General features: G+C 39.5%; 1 protein-coding gene across 4 annotated transcripts; it reads left to right on the forward strand.

Moving 5' to 3' along the window:
- Positions 1 to 534: 534 nt before the first annotated feature.
- LOC110505090 (T-cell leukemia homeobox protein 1) lies at positions 535 to 18,391 on the forward strand. 4 transcript variants are annotated; one of them, XR_005041227.1, is made up of 6 exons: positions 537 to 1,662; positions 7,892 to 8,110; positions 8,584 to 8,821; positions 16,183 to 16,363; positions 16,876 to 17,003; positions 17,042 to 18,391. XR_005041227.1 is itself a non-coding variant. In XM_021584056.2 (5 exons), the coding sequence occupies exons 1-5, from the start codon at positions 1,170 to 1,172 to the stop codon at positions 16,797 to 16,799; spliced, it is 1,200 nt and encodes a 399-aa protein (XP_021439731.1). In that variant the 5' UTR covers positions 536 to 1,169; the 3' UTR covers positions 16,800 to 18,391. The 4 variants fall into 4 exon arrangements, 3 of the variants coding, with proteins under 3 accessions (XP_021439733.1, XP_021439731.1, XP_021439732.1); XM_021584056.2 differs by having other exon boundaries at positions 536 to 1,662; positions 16,731 to 18,391; XM_021584057.2 differs by having other exon boundaries at positions 16,876 to 18,391.
- Positions 18,392 to 19,604: the final 1,213 nt, after the last annotated feature.

Raw genomic sequence — 19,604 nt, forward strand, 5'->3', positions numbered from 1 at the left:
GACAAGTGCAACATTCACAGTTTGCTTTGCAACATATTTTTTTGTCTTCTTGAGTGATGTTACTAATTGAAGACCATCTTGCCATAATCATGATTAGGCTATATAGCCTGCCCTATATTCCCACTCCTCGCTAACCGTTATCTTCTTGCATATCAAATGTTATTGGTGCGTAAAAAGGACCACATAGGCTTAATTGTAAATTAGTTGAAATTCTCGTGGCTCGATTGTCTAGTTAGGCTATTTGGCTGCTATCAGGCTTTACAATGAAAGGGCAATAAACAGGGATGTGTAATATCAAATAAAACCCATAGTTACATAGCAATTAAACCATAGTTTCATGCATGATAGTCCATATCTATTAGCTAGTTGTTCATGTCTTACCGTTTTATAGTGGGATTAAGGTTGGTGATAGCCTATGTGCTTAAACTCAGTTCTATTCTGATGTACACCGCATGTCATATTATACAGCACAATAAAACTGGGGCTGCGGGTTCTTTAAGAGAAGGGAGCAGGCTGCAAAACATTGAAATGCGTGGGCCAATGGATGACCGAATGGCAAGAGTTAGGCAGGAGGGGTGTCTCGACAGCTGCTAAAATCACTTCAGATTCACTGGAACGGAGCTATCTTTTCCAATTAATATTCATGTTTAGCACAGTCAACACTTCATTTTGTTACATATTTTGATACGATGAGGATGAGTCGGCAATGGCCTCTGCCTTTGTAGATGTTGCAATATCAATGCCAGAGAAAAGAGCCGGTATCCGCTTCACAGGAACTTGGGAACTGCTCAAATTGAAGATTTGGCTGTAAGTAGTCTGGCTAACTATTTTTACATTACCAATAAGCTACTCATCTCTTTCGATTAATGTGCAAGTAAATATGTTAAAGATCATGCTACAAGGTGATGGATATGCATTTTAAGACTCCCCCAGAACCTATCCCGATGGATTATTAACAGTGCATTTTAGTACACTCCAGTTCTATGTCTTCCGGACAGATAATGGAAACGCTTCGGACGGTGTTGGTCGCGCACTGCTCAAGGAAGTATCTTTAGGCTAAAAGATCTGAACACAGACGGGGGGCATCATTTCTGCATCCGATACTGCGACAATAAGGGAAACAAATAGCATACTTTTCATCAACATATGAGACGTTTTGAGACGCTAATATGAATACAACAATGGAGCACACTGGAATTGAAGAGGTAAACCAGACACACCAGCAGCACGAGCCCATCAGCTTTGGAATAGACCAGATTCTGAACAGCACGGACCAGTCCAGCAGCTGCATGCTGCCCAACCGAACCAGCGACACGGATTACACGCTTGCCCCAAACGTTTACACCAATGGCTATAACAGCGTCTATAACCCGGCCTGCTCTATGGCGGCTGGACTCGCAGGTTCCTATAACGTGAACATGAACATGAATGTCAGCATGAACATGAACGTTAACGTGAATGGTGGGAACGCCGGTGGTGTTATCAGGGTGCCAGCTCACAGACCCATGCCACCGAATCCACATCAGCCCCCGTCTACCCATCCACCTGGCTTCGCGGGTGGCATCACCTCAGTGACTTCAATGCCAAGTATGGGAAATGCAGCAAACTTTACCTTCCCGTGGATGGAGAGCAGTCGAAGGTTCGCAAAGGACAGACTCACTGGTAAGATTCATCTAAACTTCTGAAAATGTATGTTTCTGTAGACAAAAAAAAAAAACATTGCTTCGTGGATTTCCCCATAGGCCTATCATACCTGATATATCCTTTTCAGTTGAAAAGAGGTTCACACTTCAATATAATTCGTTTGAAAGTTCACATTTATTTGTTGTTTTTCAGTTTAACCCACATCCTTGCAAGCAGGGCGTATGCCTAAGCAAAACATTAAGCATCTTGACGCTGTCAATTAAGAAGGCATGGTAGGCAATTCTGTGACTGACTCATTTATCAAATCATATGTGCGACTGGGCATATGGCATGATGTGCGACTGGGCATATGGCATGAGGAATTCGATTCTACATCAAGGTCTGTCTATATGTATCATATTAGTTCATTTAAAAGGCAAATAAATACTTGCAGGTATTGTTATGAATATATGTTGTGTACATTTGTATAATTATATGGTATAATGTCAGCCGTTAAGATTGGCTTTCCGTTTAATAGGAGGGAATAAATGTGATAAATCACTGGCACCCTAATCAAAATGATAGGTCTCCATAGCCTACAAAATGTACGACATGATTTGAAGAGATTTTTCCCTTTCAAAATGCAATAGAACAGATATATTTCTGAAAGTAAAATTCACCGTCCAACACCATCTGAATAATCTTAATAATAACAACATCAATATCAATATACCTATAATACAATTAATAGGTTAACGCCAATAATTCTAACAATCATAATAATATTATCCTAATAATAATAGAATAGAGTATTGCTGTTATTAGGTTATTATTATTAGTAGTAGCTATAGTAGTATTGCTTATTGTAGCAGCCTAATAATAATATGACAATTTGCTATAATAACAGCAATAAAAAAACAACAGTTTTCTAGCTTATTATTATCATTATCAGGCCTATGATACATTTACTTTTAGAGGCATATAGTAGCTAAGCTTTGCAGTTGTGGAAAATAGGCCTACTCTAGCTCCTTCCAATACAAAATGGGCCCTAAACTAGCGAGTCAGTTTACGACAAGGTAGGAATTGATGATGCCCGCCTGCAGGTGTGTTACGTAAATAATTCGTACCCTGATGAAGACAGCTTGGCTGTCGAAACGTTGGTAATTACATTTTTGCATCTGAGCTCCTAGAGTGTATTTTCACGTACATAATTTGTGTCTGGGCTCTACTGGCCCATTTAGGCCTATAGTTGTGTATACAGACGACGATTAGAGAAGATAGCAACACTGTCACTATCAAATGACACACTTGTTAGGCGTTCTGACATTTCCCTTTCCACGTTGAACGTCACGACAGTAAATACAAATAATCTATTCGTGTAGGTCTTGAATAAATGCTGTCTTATTTGAATAGAACCGTCTTCAACACACTGTTGAACAACTATCCAGTTACGTCCAACCTAATTGAACCATTGAAATCAAATAAAAAGGGAACATAACTGTGACAAATTCTATACAAACCCTGAAGCATGGCATTTAAACATGTAGCGTACGGCCCGCCGTGTTTATTTCATCCATAAACCTTTGAATGTACGTTTATCTTCACCATTGGGGTGTCAAGGTAAATGAGATGACATTGCGAACGCTTCAGGTTTCGCCAGATGTATTGGCCTATATATGTGACATTGGCAGGTGTAATGCATTATCTATCTACTATCATTCACATAAACAAATTCTTTTTGCTGTAGGCCTAAGCACAAATGTAATGGTATAATATATCTCACTCAAGTTCAGATTTCTCTTATCTTCACGCGCTTTTAGTTTAAGCTATCAGAATACCCTATTATTGCGTAATTCAGGCGTTTAATCTGTAGATTAATAATTAATACATGAAAGTGTTGTGTCTGGGATTGTGAACAGGATTTAGGCCGTACTGTATATCAATGCCTGCAGGTCCTGAATCATTTGACCAACGCTTTTCTGGCATTTTGGGGAATTGGAAAGTGGCATTTGGTTCAAAATAATTTTTCACGTAGGCTCTAGGTGTCTGGTGTTTTCGATTAGCATAGAAAAGGGCACAACACAAAGGGTTGCATGGGCCATGATAGGCCTATAGGCCTATTGTTTAATATTTTCTAATTCGAGGAACATTTATTTTAACGATTAAGGAAAGAGAAGAACGTGGTAAATTAAATCCTAATTCGATGGCCAGCTTTTGGCCTGTACATATTACAATGACCATAACCTCAGCTCCCACTCGGCCGAGATATTAGTTTTTCTGGCATGACGTCACCACAATAAAGACGAAAATTAGGATCATCATGTATTAGCCCTCATCAAATATTAACAATGCTATAGCTCTGTGCTTCCCTCATTAATTATTTAAACCAGAACAGATATATGAACTATAAAATATATGGTGTAAATATGCGTACCTATTGTATTCATAGTCACAAAGGGCTTCTCGTTTAATTTGGTTTATCTTTGGTGTTGGTTATGTAGCCTCATTATTACCCACCAACAAACCTTTATTTTAAGTGAGCACTTTTTGTTATCATTTGTGATCAACATTTGAGAAAAAGGCCTATCTTGAAAGTGCTTGAGGTATTTACGGTGTAGCCATTTGTCAACATTGTTTGAGACATTCATTTTTTAAATCACACATCGTAGGCTAATATTCGGATGTTTTTGCCATCGATTTCATTTGAGTTTAATATCATAGGGGCCTAATTGTATTTCCACCTTTAAAAATAATCACAAATAAATTCCTTTCGGGATCCCTGATAGGTCTACTAGGCTACAAATGATAGGACAATAGTTTTAGTTGCTGGATGGACTTAGTTCAGCATTCAGCGCCAGTCTTTTTGGTTGACCTATCTTAAAATAATATCTCAAATCGTAATGCGTTTCTCTGGATACTTGAAATAGACCTCTCCTTTTTTAAATAAATTATTCCCTTTCATATTGAATTGCAGCGCTGCATTTCACCGCAAGCGTCAAAGCAAGTGAAACAGCGAACAGGCCTAGAATTGGAGATGCGATATTCACAACAGACCGGACAGATTGGGAGGCGCTGAAAGGGAATAACACATGTTTTTATGTTAATTGACTTGGCAGTTTGCAAGTTTGAAAAAGCAGAGAAGTGCATAAACAGATGTGTCCCATCAAGTCAACAAACATAGTTGATCTTGTGGCTCTATAGGTTCTGTGGAAATTGTAGGCCCTTGGTCTGTTGTTAGTTTCATAGCAAAATATTCTTACCACCAAAGCCATTTAAACTTTTACAATATCTGCATGTATTACCACAAAAAAATATATCCATACTGTAATACACTATAGTATTGAAGTGAGGTAACAAATAATACCAATCTATATCCCTATAATAAATGTATTTTGATGAGATTTCAGCATTAGGAGAGTTGATAAGTGGTTATCACTCTTTAGAGAACTATAAATACCTTAAAATAACGTGATGACATATAATTACACAAACCACGAACAGATATAACAGTTGTAATTACTATGTAATGTGTACTGCGTATTACATTGCACCTGCTTGTTGTACCTGTGCAATGTCCCATAATGGCCATTGAATTTAGAGCATGCCTTATGTTAATGCATAGAGTAAATCCAATTGTATTCCTGTAGTAGTGTTCTATCTTAGTTAAAAAGAATGACCTTCCTCACAAATATATAAATGTAATGATGGCTACAGTAATTGGATGTTAATGGGAAAAGCCGTACTGTTTTCTCTGGAAGTTGCTTCTATTCTCAGCCAGTGTGGCAGGGGCAAGTGGCTCTGTTTTGCCTCACAGTGTAATAAATAGCAATAAATGTTCATGTTATATTTCAATACCCCGGTAAGAATCCTTTACGGACATATTTATTAGATTGCTACGCATGTAATATCCGTAGTGGGGAAGAGAGGCGCTCTCACAGAAAGGTGTTATTAAGTATATTTGGCTTTATTATTTCTCCACGGTAGCATTTTATTTTTTGATATCCTTATGCTAAATCATATTACCCAGGCATCAGATTTAGTATTCTCCACCATTTCCTTTGTCATCCGTTGTAAAAAAAAAAAAAACATTCTCACAGAATCAATTCTTGCAATGTTTTCTTGAAAACAAGATACCCACCTTTCAAATACAAATGAAATAAGATAATTGAATGAAATAAAAATGTATAACATTTAACCCTTTTGAACACATTCAATTTTCTCTCCCCTATGAAATACATTGATCTTGGGAATTGAATGGTGATGTGGTAGTCAAGTGAAATGTCCTATAGCCTCTGTGGCCATATTTGGTCTTTCTCAGTTACGGGAAACAGTATTTTCTTCAATGAATACAATTATTGTGGTAAGTGTTAAGTGCGTGTAAACACTCTGACAACTTCTTGCAATATGGGCTGTAATTAAAAGCAATCACATCAAATTATAAAGCCTGTCACTGTAAAGAGGCTGAGGGCTAAATTTAACTAACTGCCTCGTTCCATAAATGTTTGCAGGTTTTGATAACAGACAGGTGTGTTCTGGGCTCTTGGCACACTGCTGCATTTAGTGGAATACTACGACACACTTGGCTCTTTATTTTGGAAGCTGGTCAAAACTAGCAACATCACAGACAAAGTCAAATTAAAACCTATTTTACAACGTCTAGACCTTTTGTATTTTGTTCTATTTCCACATTAAATTAGTCAATCATCATCAATATGAATATTGTTACGTTTCAACTGTTTATTTGGAATACCTTATGTCAGAATTAAAGTTAGGTTGAAGGGAACCTTTAGCATGTTCGACTGGATGACAGTCTGTTTGCATGTTACTCTTGGGTTGCATATGAACGTGCTTGTACTGTATGTGCCTGGTCCATTAGCTGGTCCACAGATGGCCTGAAATAGAAGTCTAATGTGGTATTATCTGTACCCAGACCTGCATGTTGAGCCTGGAGCAGACCTGCTTGCTCCAAATGTGTGACCTATTAATCGAAACTCCTCAGGCAATGAAGGGTTGGACCATCTATAGATTATACATATTGTTTTAAACACTTTTTCAACACTCAACACTTCGAGTCACTGCAAATGTATTGCAAATGTACCCAATTTACATTTTTTTAAGTATTGAAAAAAAAAAAAGTGTATTTATTTATTTATTCTGCCATTTAGGTTTATAACCAATCAGAGAGGTTGGGAGTGATTCAAAATTATTGTTGAGTGCATTATGTGGCTTATGTTTCATTTGTGTTTTACCTCATCTCCAGAGTGCCTCTGTGGAAAATACATTTTGATTGCTCACACTGAATTCCTGGTTACTAAATTCTCAACACAGTAACATGGGTCCCCCCAGGACACATATGGAGATGTTTTCATATGCATTTTGGCTCCTGGTGAGCTCTCTGACAGAACTAGACACATAAACATACCGTAAGACAACAGCTTGTGAGGAACAGGGAAGCCTACTTCCGATCCCTTCGACAGAAACATCTGTTTTTACAGGTTATGTTTGTATGACAATATGGCTTTAGAAAGGATTTATATTCAAACATATTATATTGCGTTTATGAATGTTCTGTTTACTCATGCCCGACACCAGGGGCGCAACTTTCACTGGGGACAGGGGGGACATGTCGTCGTCGTCGTTGTCGTCTCCCCCCCCCCCCCCCCCCCCCCCACAGATTCTGAAACTGCATTTTTGTCCCAATGCCATTTCTATAATTGAAAAGTGAGTGATACAAAACTCCACTTCTAAAACCAGTGTTGCGCTGCTGCCTGACGAATAGACGACATGCACTAATAATTTACCTCGGCAAAGTGCTTGAGATTGGTTCTTTTCCTTTGTTTCATGTTTTAATTGGTTCAAAAGTAGCGTGTACATATCGCCTAAGTTACTATGTTTGGCTGGATAGCTTAAAAAGCTAACTGTAATGATTCGGCATCAAACCAAATGTGATACTTTTGGCCTAACCAATCAGTTTAATGGTCCTGAATGGTTCAGTTGGTAAAGCATGGGATTAGTAATGCCAGGGTGTGGGTTCAATTCCCAGGGCCACCCAAATGTGAAATCTATTCTCACATGACTGTAAGTTGCTTTGGATAAAGCATCTGATAAATGGCATATATTATATATAGTTATTGTACTAAATGACAAAAAAAGACAAATGTAACAAATCCCCATCTTGACAAAATAGCAATAAGAGGTACTTCCAGAGTACCCCCACCCGACCCCCACAGCTCCATGTGGGTCCCTGACTGTGTCTCCCTTTCTTTAGCGGAGCAGGCAGAGGACAGACAAGCAGGAGACCCCAGTGGGAGGCCAGGAGCCCCCCCGGCCCTGCCAGGCCTCTGCCCTCTCCCCAAGGGGGACATTGGCAGGGTCCCTACCTGGAGCTCTATGGAGACATTAGCCAAACACTATTACCCCGAACTCGCTCACCTGCGAGACACCGGCCCATTTGCAGACTATCCCTTTCGAAAGGGTACTTGTCCAGGTGAGTCACTTCCCTGGTCTTCTTTTACATGTGTCCTTTATCTTGCCCTGGTTTGTCTTCTCCTGGTTTCCATCAGGGGTGTTAAAATACCAAAATGCATAGCTAGGTCCATAGGACAACACTGTATGTACTGAAAAACTATGCATTTGTTGTGAGAAAGGACTGTTTTCACCTTGTAATCATATTACAAAGGTCAATAGCCAGTGATGAATCATTAAATGTTGGCCAATTTCTAGTAAAAATAAATAAAAACAGAGATGATGAAATGTTGAATTGAGTTAGGGATGGACAACATAATCACAATTATAATATGAGTGATCATGCATGAAATACATGACAAAGAATGGTATATGTCAGAGAAGGTTCTCACTTGACCAAGGTTCATCTCTGGAAAAACAAACTTTGTCTCTCTCTCTCTCTCTCTCTCTCTCTCTCTCTCTCTCTCGCTCTCTCGCTCTCTTGCTCTCTCTCAGCCGCCCTTTCTCCCTTCTCGGTGACCCGGCGCATCGGCCACCCCTATCAGAACCGGACGCCACCCAAAAGAAAAAAGCCCCGCACCTCATTCAGCCGTGTGCAGATCTGCGAACTTGAGAAACGCTTTCACCGACAGAAGTACCTGGCATCGGCAGAGCGCGCCACCCTGGCCAAGGCCCTGAAGATGACAGACGCACAGGTCAAAACCTGGTTCCAGAACAGGAGGACAAAATGGCGGTAGGGGCCCATTACAGCAACGCATTACAGCAACACACGTCTAGACATTCTTTAACACTGTCTGTTATCAACACTCTTAGTGTTGTTGTTTTTTATTGTCGCTTTTGGACATTTTTTATTTCTAGTTTTTTCCCCAAAACTGCTTTCCATTGTTCGTGCTGCCTTATGTTTTATTCATTTTGATACATCAGATTGATGCAGGAAGTGTCACAAAGTAACAACTAGGCAGCTGTTTAAATTAGAGTATGGTATACTATGTGAATTGCTTTGCTTGAGGTGAGCAAGCATTTGGGATGTTTTAAAGGAATATTCTATGCGCCCAAGGCATTTTGTTGTGACAGGGAAACACCTTTTTTGCTTAGCTTAGCTCCTACTTGTTTTTTGGAGGCCAATTCCCTTGACCAAGCACAATTAGCCCAGTTCTTAAAAAGGTTCTCTGGAAAGATGCTGTCCAAAGCAATATTGACACGCTCGTCTGAATAATTGAGTGCATTGTCCATGGCCGAAACTCTTCCCCCTAACTTTATGGTCATTTGAAATGAATGAGTGGACATTCAAATTATAATGCCTTACTTTTATTTAACCTTTGATGACAAACAAGGAACTAAAGGAAATGCATATACTGTGGTAGTCATTCCTGTACATCTGAGTCATCTTGAATCATAGCCTCTGTGATCAGATAGTGGTCATTCACTGAGATCCAACTGATCTGGCTGACCTTCACCTGATGTGGACAAGGATGTGTTGTTGTTATCCATATTGTGAACAGCACATGGGTTCATAGGTCAATAATTGGATTTGTGATGTGACTCACCTTTGACAAGCTGGCAAATTATGCATTTCAATACCAGGTGGAAAAGTAAAGCCTGGGATCTTATTTCAACAGGTATTTATGTGCCAGGCGTCAACACAGGCCATGTTTTCTACAGAAACATGAAAAAAAAGAATGGCTAAATGGCATATCATGAATAACCAGGGAATTGGCTAACTCACTTTCGTAATTTCCAAGCTAGTTTTGGTGTGATTTTTTTATATTTCCCCATAGTGTGTTGATAGGATGTGCATGAAAGATGTATTTGTGTCACAGCTACGCTAGTAACAAGCAAATGATCAAATGAACAGCAGCACAATCAGATTACAATAATGTAGTTAACAATAACGTGTGGCTAATGGAAGGAGGATGGTGTGTATAAAACAATATTTTAGAGGTGTTTTTCTGACTGTGCTGCACATGCAGACCTAACCATCACATGGACACTATATATACAAAAGTATGTGGACACTCCTTCAAATGAGTGAAATCGTATATTTCAGCCACACTCGTTGCTGACAGGTGTATAAAATCTAGCACACTGCCATGCAATCTCCATAGACAAACATTGGCAGTAGAATGACCTTACTGAAGAGATCAATGACTTTCCATGTGGCACCGTCATAGGATTCCACCTTTCCAACAAGTCAGTTTGTCAAATTTCTGCTCTGCTAGTGCTGTCCCGGTCAATTTTAAGTGCTGGGATCATGAAGAGGAAACGTCAGCGAAGTGGTAGGCCACACAAGCTCACAGAACAGAACCGAGGTGTATAAAAATCGTCTGTCCTCGGTTGCAACACTCACTACCGAGTTCCAAACTGCCTTTGGAAGCAACGTCAGCACAATAACTGTTCGTCGGGAGCTTTATTAAATGGGTTTCCATGGCCGAGCAGCCTAAGATTACCATGTGCAATGCCAAGCTTTGGCTGGAGTGGTGTAAAGCCCGCCGCCATTGGACTCTGGAGCAACTGTAAAGTATGGTGGAGGAGGAATAATGGTCTGGGGCTGTTTTTCATGGTTCTGGCTAGGCCCCTTAAATCCAGTGAAGTGAAATCTTAACAATACAGCATACAATGACATTCTAGATGATTCTGTGCTTCCAACTTTGTGGCAACAGTTTGGGAAGGCCCTTTCCTGTTTCAGCATGACAATGCCCTCAAAGCGAGGTCCATACAGAAATGGTTTGTCGAGATTGGTGTGGAAGAACTTGACTGGCCTGCACAAAGCCTGGACCTCAACCCCATCGAACATCTTTGGGATGAATTGGAACACCGACTGTGAGCCATGCCTAATCGCCCAACATCCGTGCCCGATCTCACTAATGCTCTTGTGGCTGAATGGAAGCAAGTCCCCGCAGCAGTGTTCCATCATCTAGTGGAAAGCCTTCCCAGAAGAGTGGAGGCTGTTATAGCAGCAAAGGCGAGACCAACTCCATATTAATGCCCATGATTTTGGAATGAGATGTTCGACAAGCAGGTGTCCATCCACATGCTTTTGGTCATGTAGTGTACATACAGCATAATATCCACGTAAGAATGACATACATCCAGGGCCGTAACCAAAGTCTGAGTTGTAGTGAGGTCCTAAAATGATATTTAGAGAACAAGCAAAAATTACCCCAGCCATTATCACATTGGTTGCTGTAGCTTCATTCACCTCAGTCGATCTACAAACACGTAAAGCTGTGTTCGAATACTCACACTAACCACACTAACCACGCTATTTGTGATGTAAACTGAGTATGTAGTATGCTTATTGGTCATAGTATGGATAGAGTTAGTATGCCATAAGTTCCCGGATGTCGTACTACATTCACCAAAATATGAAGTGTACAAGCAGTGGACACTATTTCCGTGATTTTCGGGCCCGTAATGCAATTTTTCAGAAAATGGGCTTGGCATCACGTTGTTTTCAAGTTTGAAGAAAATGGCGAAAAAATGCAGCCGAAGTCCGACGAGAACGGATACAAATTCATTGCTTTAACTAATTATGACAAATCTTAAGAAAATGTTGAGCAATGTAATAAAGTAGTGACTTTTCAAATAAGTTACGCTACACGTTATGTTGGCTGACAATTTGTTGGCTACGCTATCATTTTGAACTGCAGGGCATATCATTACAGCATTAGCTACCGGTATGTTAGCTAGCTACTTAACGTTAGTTGGCTACTAATACATTGAATTTGCCAGTATATTAACTATATGCTATCTAACTAACTACACAACGTTTATTGACTTGATTATTCGCGTCATTCTTAGCTAGGTGGTATAGTCGTTGTGTGTTCTCAATGGACATGAGTTCACTCTGGCTATTTACTCCGATTTCAGAGCACTCTCCCAGAGTGCAGAATAACTGATGAATTTCCGGATGCTCAACACCTGTTGAATATGGCCGGTGTCAGTAACCAGTTAGCAAGAGGGGGCATAGCAACATCATCAACTTCCGATAGGCAGGCGTAGCGCTAGTATGTACAATTGAAAGGATACCGTTCATTTACAGTATACTAAAATTAACTAATAGTATATAGTATGTAGTATATACTCATTAAGTATGTAGTATACAGTAGGTTAGTATGGGTATTCGAACACAGCTATAGCCTATTAGCTATACAATTAGCCGCTACATATTAACTGACATAAATTCAGCACCGGGATTAGAAAGTATAATTTAATATGTACAGAGGGATCTGTTAACAAAAAAAGTATTTGAATAATAACAAAAAGTAAACAAATGAGTTTGTTTTACAGATTTTTTGTTGTTGTTGCAATTTAAAGCTATTTTCCTGCAATTCTATACATTTTGCCATTCCTTCAGGAAGTGTTCATACGCCTTGACTTGTTCCAAATTTAGTTGTGTTACAGCCTGAATTCAAAATGGATAAAAAAAAGACAATTCCACTTATCTACACACAATACCTCATAATGACAAAGTGAAAACATGTTTTGAGAAATCTCATTTACACAAGTATTTACACCCCTGAGTCAATACTTTGTAGAAGCACCTTTGGCAGCAATTATAGCTGTGAGTCTTTCTGGGAAAGTTTCCAACATTTGTCCATTTTTATTTTCAAAATTCTTCAAGCTCTGTCAAATTGGTTGTTGATCGTTGATAGGTTATAGTCCTGCTGAAAGGTGAATTAATCTTCCAGTGTTTGGTGGAAAGCAGACTGAACCAGGTTTTCCTCCAAGATTTTTCAATTTTTTTTATCTTGAAAAACTTCCCAGTCCTTAACGATTACAAATATATCCATAACATGATGCAGCCATCTATATGCTTGAAAATATGGAGAGTGGTACTCAGTAATGTGTTGTATTGGATTTGCCCCAAATGTAACACTTTGTACTCAGGACAAAACGTTAACTGCTTTGACACATTTACTAGTTTAGTGCCTTGTTGCAAATAGGATGCATGTTTTGGATTTTGTTTTATTTTGTACAGGCTTCCTTCTTTTCACTCTATCAATTAGGTTAGTATTGTGGGGTAACCACAATGTTGTTGATCCATCCTCAGTTTTCTCCTATTACAGGTATTAATATCTGTAACTGATTGAAAGTCACCATTGGCCTCATGGTGAAATCCCTGAGCGGGTTCCTTCCTCTCTGACAACTGAGTTAGGAAGGACGACTGCATCTTTGTAGTGACTGGGTGTATTGATACACCATCCAAGTGTAATTAATAGCTTCACCATGCTCAAAGGGATATTCAATGTCTGTTTTTTTTTACCAATAGGTGCAACCTGGTCTCAGAGCATTTCGTATTATTCTGTATGTAAATCCGAGAAACTCCTTTAGTATTGAACGTAACGTTTCGAATGGAATGTATTAATTTACCCCATAATGACAAAGCAAAAACATGTTTTAGAGATTTTTTCAAATGATCACATTTACATAAGTATTCAGACCCTTTACTCAGTACCTTGTTGAACCACATTTGGCAGTGATTACAGAATTTAGTATACCTGCATTTGGGGAGTTTATCCCATTCTTTTCTGCACATCCTCTCAAATTCTGTCAGATTTGATGGGGAGCGTTGCTGCACAACTATTTTCAGGTCTCTCCAGAGATGTTCAATAGGGTTCAAATCCAGGTTCTGGCTAGGCCACTCCAGGACATTGAGAGACTTGTCCCGAAGCCACTCCTGCGGTGTCTTGGTTGTGTGCTTAGGGTCGTTGTCCTGTTGGAAGGTGAACCTTTTCCCCAGTCTGAGGTCCTGAACACCCTGGAGCAGATTTTCATCAAGGACCTCTCTGTAATTTTCTCTGTTGATCTTTCCCCGATTCTGACAAGTCTCCCAGTCCCTGCCGCTGAAAAACTTCCCCACAGCATAATGCTGCCACCTCCCTTCACTGTAGGGATGGTGCCAGGTTTCCTCCAGACATGAAGCTTGGCATTCAGACCAAATAGTTCAATCTTGGTTTCATCAGACTCAAGAATCTTATTTCTCATGGTCTGAAAGTCTTTAGGTGCCTTTTCGCCAACTCCAAGCGGGCTGTCACGTGCCTTTTACTGAGGAGTGGCTTCCGTCTGGCCACTTCACCATAAAGGCCCGATTGGTTGATGGTTGTCCTTCTGGAAGGTTCTCTCATCTCCACAGAGGAACTCTGGAGCTCTGTCAGAGTGACCATTGGATTCTTGGTCACCTCCCTGACCAAGGCCCTTCTCCCCCGATTTTGCTCAGTTTGGCCAGGCAGCCAGCCCTACGAAGAATTTTGGTAGTTCCAAACGTCTTCCACTTAGGAATAATGGAGACCACTGTATTTTTGGGGACCTTAAATGCTGCATACATTTTTGGTATCTTCCACAGATCTGTTGCCTCAACACATTCCTGTCTCGGAGCTCTACGGACAAATCATATCCAATCAATTGAATTTACAAATCAGGTGGACTCCAATCAAGTTGTAGAAACATGTCAAGGATGATCAATGGAAACAGGATGCACATGAACTCAGTTTTGAGTCTCATAGCAAAAGGTCTGAATACTTATATAAATAAGGTATTTATGTTTTTTATGTTTAATACATTTGCTAAAATTTCAAAAACCTTTTTTATTTTTTTTGTCATCATAGTGTATTGTGTGTAGATTGATGGGGGAAAATTTGAATTTAATACATTTTAGAATAAGGCTGTAATGTAACAAAATGTGGAAAAAGTCAAGATTACTTTCCGAATGCACTGTATGTTAAATTGTTTAACTAGGTGGCTAATGTTAGCTAGGCTAGGTGTTAGGGGTTAGGGTTAAGTTTAGGAGTTATGTTAAAGGTTTAAGTTTACGGTTAGGAGAAGAGTTAGCTAGACACATTAAGGTTAGGGCTTGGGGAAGGGTTACCTGAAAGGGTTAAGGTTAGGTTTAGGATTAGGCTGAAGGGTTAAGTAGTTGCAAAGTAGCTAAAAAGTAGTACGTAGTTGTATAGTTACTAATTAGCTGAAAGGCTAAAGTTGTCAGTGATGAGATTCAAACTGACAACCTATGTAGTTGCAAAGTAGCTAAAAAGTAGTTAAAAAGTTGCTAATTAGTTAAAATGCTAAAGTTGTCCGTGATGAGATGCGAACTCGCAACCTTTAGGTTGCTAGAGGTTCACATTATCTGTATTATGTAGCCATACCAAACTTAACATATCATACTAATTTGAGTGTCCCAGGTTTACTTTTACTATGTTACGTCTAATCTATGAGACCAGGCTTATAGGTGCCCTTCTTGGTGTGTCATTGGAACACCTCCCTGGTTTTTGTGGTTGAATCTGTGTTTGAAATTCATTGCTCGAATGAGGGACATACAGATAATTGTATGAGTGGGGTACGGAGATGAGATAGTCATTCAAAAATCATGTAGTCCATGCAACTCATTATGTGACTTGTAAAGCAAATGTTTACTCCGGAACTTATTTAGGCTTGCCATAACAAAGGGGTTGAATACTTATTGACTCAAAACATTTCAGCTTTCATTTTTAATGAATTTACAAAAATCAATTGGGGCCCTATGGAGGTCAGGGCCCCTGGGCATGTGCCCTGCGTGCCCGGTTGGTAATTCAGCCATGATTATTAGCTTAGATCGCTGGCTAGACTAACTAGACAAATATACCAATACATTTTTTTTTTTATTGACATGGGCTAATTCAGTGACTGTCAGTGAGTGACATATAACAAGAGGAAAACTGCTGATGCACAACAAAGTTTTGAAATTGCACCTTGTGTATTCTAACTTTTAGCAGTAAGTTGAGACCCCAACTGAGTCCCCTTGGTGTCCTCATATGTAGTTACGACATACATCATTGTAAAAAAATTAAATTGTTTCCATCATAATTAATTAATGGTAATCTAAAATAATTAAGGGTTCAAATTAAATTATTAAGTAATATAATCATGTTTATATATAGTAGTTGTTATAAAGTAGTTATTTTGATCAATGTCACTTTTTGAGGGCATTTAACACATATTTCAGGAAGTATCTGGCTTTTTGCTTTTGAAAGTAGGATTTATGATGACATGAATATGAATATTTAGGCACTGTTTTGACAACAACAAAAAAATATCTTCTTCCCACTGTGGAACCAGGAGACAGACAGCCGAGGAGCGCGAAGCAGAGAGACAGCAGGCCAACCGTCTGATGCTGCAGCTCCAACAGGAGGCCTTTCAGAAGACCCTGAGCCAGCCCCTGCAGCAGGACCCTTTGTGCCTGCACAACTCCTCCTTGTACGCCCTACAGAACCTACAGCCCTGGGCGGAGGACAACAAGGTGACCTCCGTCACCTCCCTGGCATCTGTGGTCTGACTGACCGTGTGTGCGTGCGTGCATGTGTGTGTGTGTGTCGGGGGGAATGGTGTGTGTGCATATGTGTAATTCATAATAAGAATATAATAGTAATGTTGAGGATTTTTCTAAATATGGGTGGGCCATTTGTTGGGGAGGGACCACATATCGACAGTAGACATATGCACATAAAAATGCATTTTATGCAGACTTTTGCATTGTGGGAATTGTACAGTAATATGTTTTGTTATTTAACGTGCATAACAACCGACAATAAGGACAAGGAGGAAACCTATAGTATATGACGTTTTCTCTATGTATTTCTTTATAAACCACGTATTCTCTTTTATAGATCATATGTGGACTTCTTGGCGTGGACAGACATACATTTAGTTCCACTGAAATGGACAATGATCAATGAGTCTTCTAAGTTTTTTCAGACCTGATTCTGTCAAGTAATTTTCCTACCTTACACTAGATTTTCACTCTCCCTTCAGCTGTCGGTCTAAACAGAGGACGGAGCTAAATCCTACCTGAAATCTAACGGACACATCAGTAGATGCCTACCATCAAGACTGTCCTGTTGCCAACAGGGAAGCACTGACTCTCAGCCATATTGCAACAAAACTGGATCTGATTCCTTTAACTGGAATGGATTCCTCTAACTGGATCTGATTCCTTTAACTGGAATGGATTCCTCTAACTGGATCTGATTCCTTTGCGTTTGGCTTTGTACAATGTAGTAATGCATGTTTCCGATATTTCTGTGTGCACTTGGAATTGCTGTTGAAGTCACCAGGTTTCCAGGTGGATCCCTTCCCTGACTGCAGTTTGCAAGTGGTATTGTGGAATATCTCTTCGAGAATTCCTCATAACTTACTACATTTAAAGGTGTTTTATATTAAATGATATTGTGACTTTTTGAAAAGATTATCAAAATTGAAAGCCTCTTTTGTTGTTGTGTCTTGTGGTTTCTTTCACCAGAAAAGATAACTGCATAATTTCACAAAATCACACCTCCTAAACTAAGAGTGTCCTTTACTCTAACAACCTAATGTTGTTGATTATTACACACTTATTTGCATCTTTCAGTGTTACTCTTTCATTTCAATATTCCATCCTTTATGACAACTTCCTCTCCATAGCCAAACCAGCAGGGTATGTTTCATATAACACCAGAAAAGGCTGTATAAAGTTTTAAACAGCATGCTTTTATCAGTAAAGTGAGTGTTACTACAGTATATACAATTTAGTGCAACAATGGTTTTTGTGAGATTTCTTGGATGCTATCGATGTAATGATTAGCCTAACTCAACACATTTTCTGGGAAACGAGGCCCAGGTGGGAGGTTTTCTGAAAAGTTTGTTCTAAAACGCTAGACCTTGTGGGTAGAACAGTGTCGGTGTTGTCTGTGAACCATGTCCACCCATAAACTGAACAGTCGTCAACATCCAAAATCATCCATGTCAAGTCAAAACAAAAAGGTCCTATCTGAAGGCACAAAACACTGCTAATCTAGATAGATATCTAGGGTGGGGCATATATAACTGCATTTCTCTTGTAGGTAAAGGAGCTTCTCTCTCTCTACTTCACATAGATCACAGATGGTTGCCCAAACCAGGAAGTAGTACTTTTCCATTGTTCAGTGTTCCCATGTTGTACTGTTTACAAAAAGTCCATACAACACATCAGTCATTGATATCAAGAGAATCTGGAGAACCTTCCTAGTTGAAAACAACTGTCAGCCACCCTTACTGCGCAGAGATGGCATGTTTTTTCAGTTTCGAGGGCGTCTCACCTGGTTGAGATCCTGTCAACTGCAGGCAGTTGTCCAGGTGACGCCTACTCAACCCCCATTTCCTCTGCCCAGACCTTGGGCCTCTTTCATCCTGTTGTCTCCAATGCCATGAAGACGTGACTTGGCCCATTTTACAAAAATTCCTCAGCCTTACTGTTTTCAAAACCATGCACTGTGTTTTGCTACAGGTGCTTAAAGAGGCTGAGTGTTTTTTTTTTTTTTTTATTTTTTTACCTCTCCGCCACATATAGCCCTATCAGTTTCCAATAAAATGTCTCCACACAAAAACAAGTTTTGGAACAGGGCACCAAAATATACATCACATGTTATAAGTTTCACTCTACCATTTTTTATTCATTAATTTTCCAGTTTCGTAAAGTGTATTGAAAGCAAAAAACTACATGGTCAGTTGTGATTTTGGATCCATTTACAGAATAAAAGGCCTATATAAAAAACTTGTTTTGGATACCATACCAGCATTCACCCAACCTCTTTAGCTGCCTTTGTGTAAATGAAACCTGTTAATAGACAAACACATAAACATGTGGTTCACACTGAGAGAAGTATCGAAGACCTCGTTTAATTTTCGAATTTGTTCCAACACTCAATCTGCTGAGCGTGTGACGAAACCCCAAACCTTATGTTACGGTTTAGTTTCTTTGTCCTCTGCCTCAGCCCTCAATGGGATCCGGCATCTTTAGTAGAATGTATGAATTGAAAATACTTACGAATGACTGACAAATGTTTTGCATTGAAGATTTGCTTCGGTGGGAAGAAGTCAACACACAGCAAAGATAAACCAATCCGTAGGTCTCACAGGAGATTGGATCTTTATTGTTTTCTTTTCAACCGATATAATTTGTGAAACATGTTTTAGGCTTTTACTTTGTCCTGAACTAAAGTATCAAGAATAGGATCACAATAATATTAAATCCAAATGGATTTATGTTTATCAAACTAAATGGATTTATTCAAGTATTACAAGTCGGGGCTCTCCTGAAGGTATATGTAGCTATCTACTAAGGGCATGTGTACAGTGAGCATGTTGTCACCAACCCAGAGAAATAAGTAGCATTGGCTTTCAGTGTTTGTTTTTTTTAACACACAAAGACAAGCTAGCCTACTGTATCATATGATATTTTACGTAAAATGGAATCTGACATGTGGGATGGAGGAGTCACCTTGAGGTAGTGACAGTAGTTTTTGTGGCATCAGTCCAGAGTTACCTGATCGTGCTGACACAAGTACTCTTATGATTCAGAGGGCGCCTGGAAGAAAAACTGTTGATTGAGTGCAGGGGCCATGTATCACCTGTATAAAGGGCTCTTGAGACAAGCCAGAGCAGACTTTGCTGCGCAAACAAGACTTCAAACCACATGCATGAAAAGCCGCCATTCCTTGATACGGGTCAGTCACCTTAATGACTGC

Source organism: Oncorhynchus mykiss, chromosome 31, assembly GCF_013265735.2.
Source record: "Oncorhynchus mykiss isolate Arlee chromosome 31, USDA_OmykA_1.1, whole genome shotgun sequence".
NCBI lineage: Eukaryota > Metazoa > Chordata > Actinopteri > Salmoniformes > Salmonidae > Oncorhynchus > Oncorhynchus mykiss.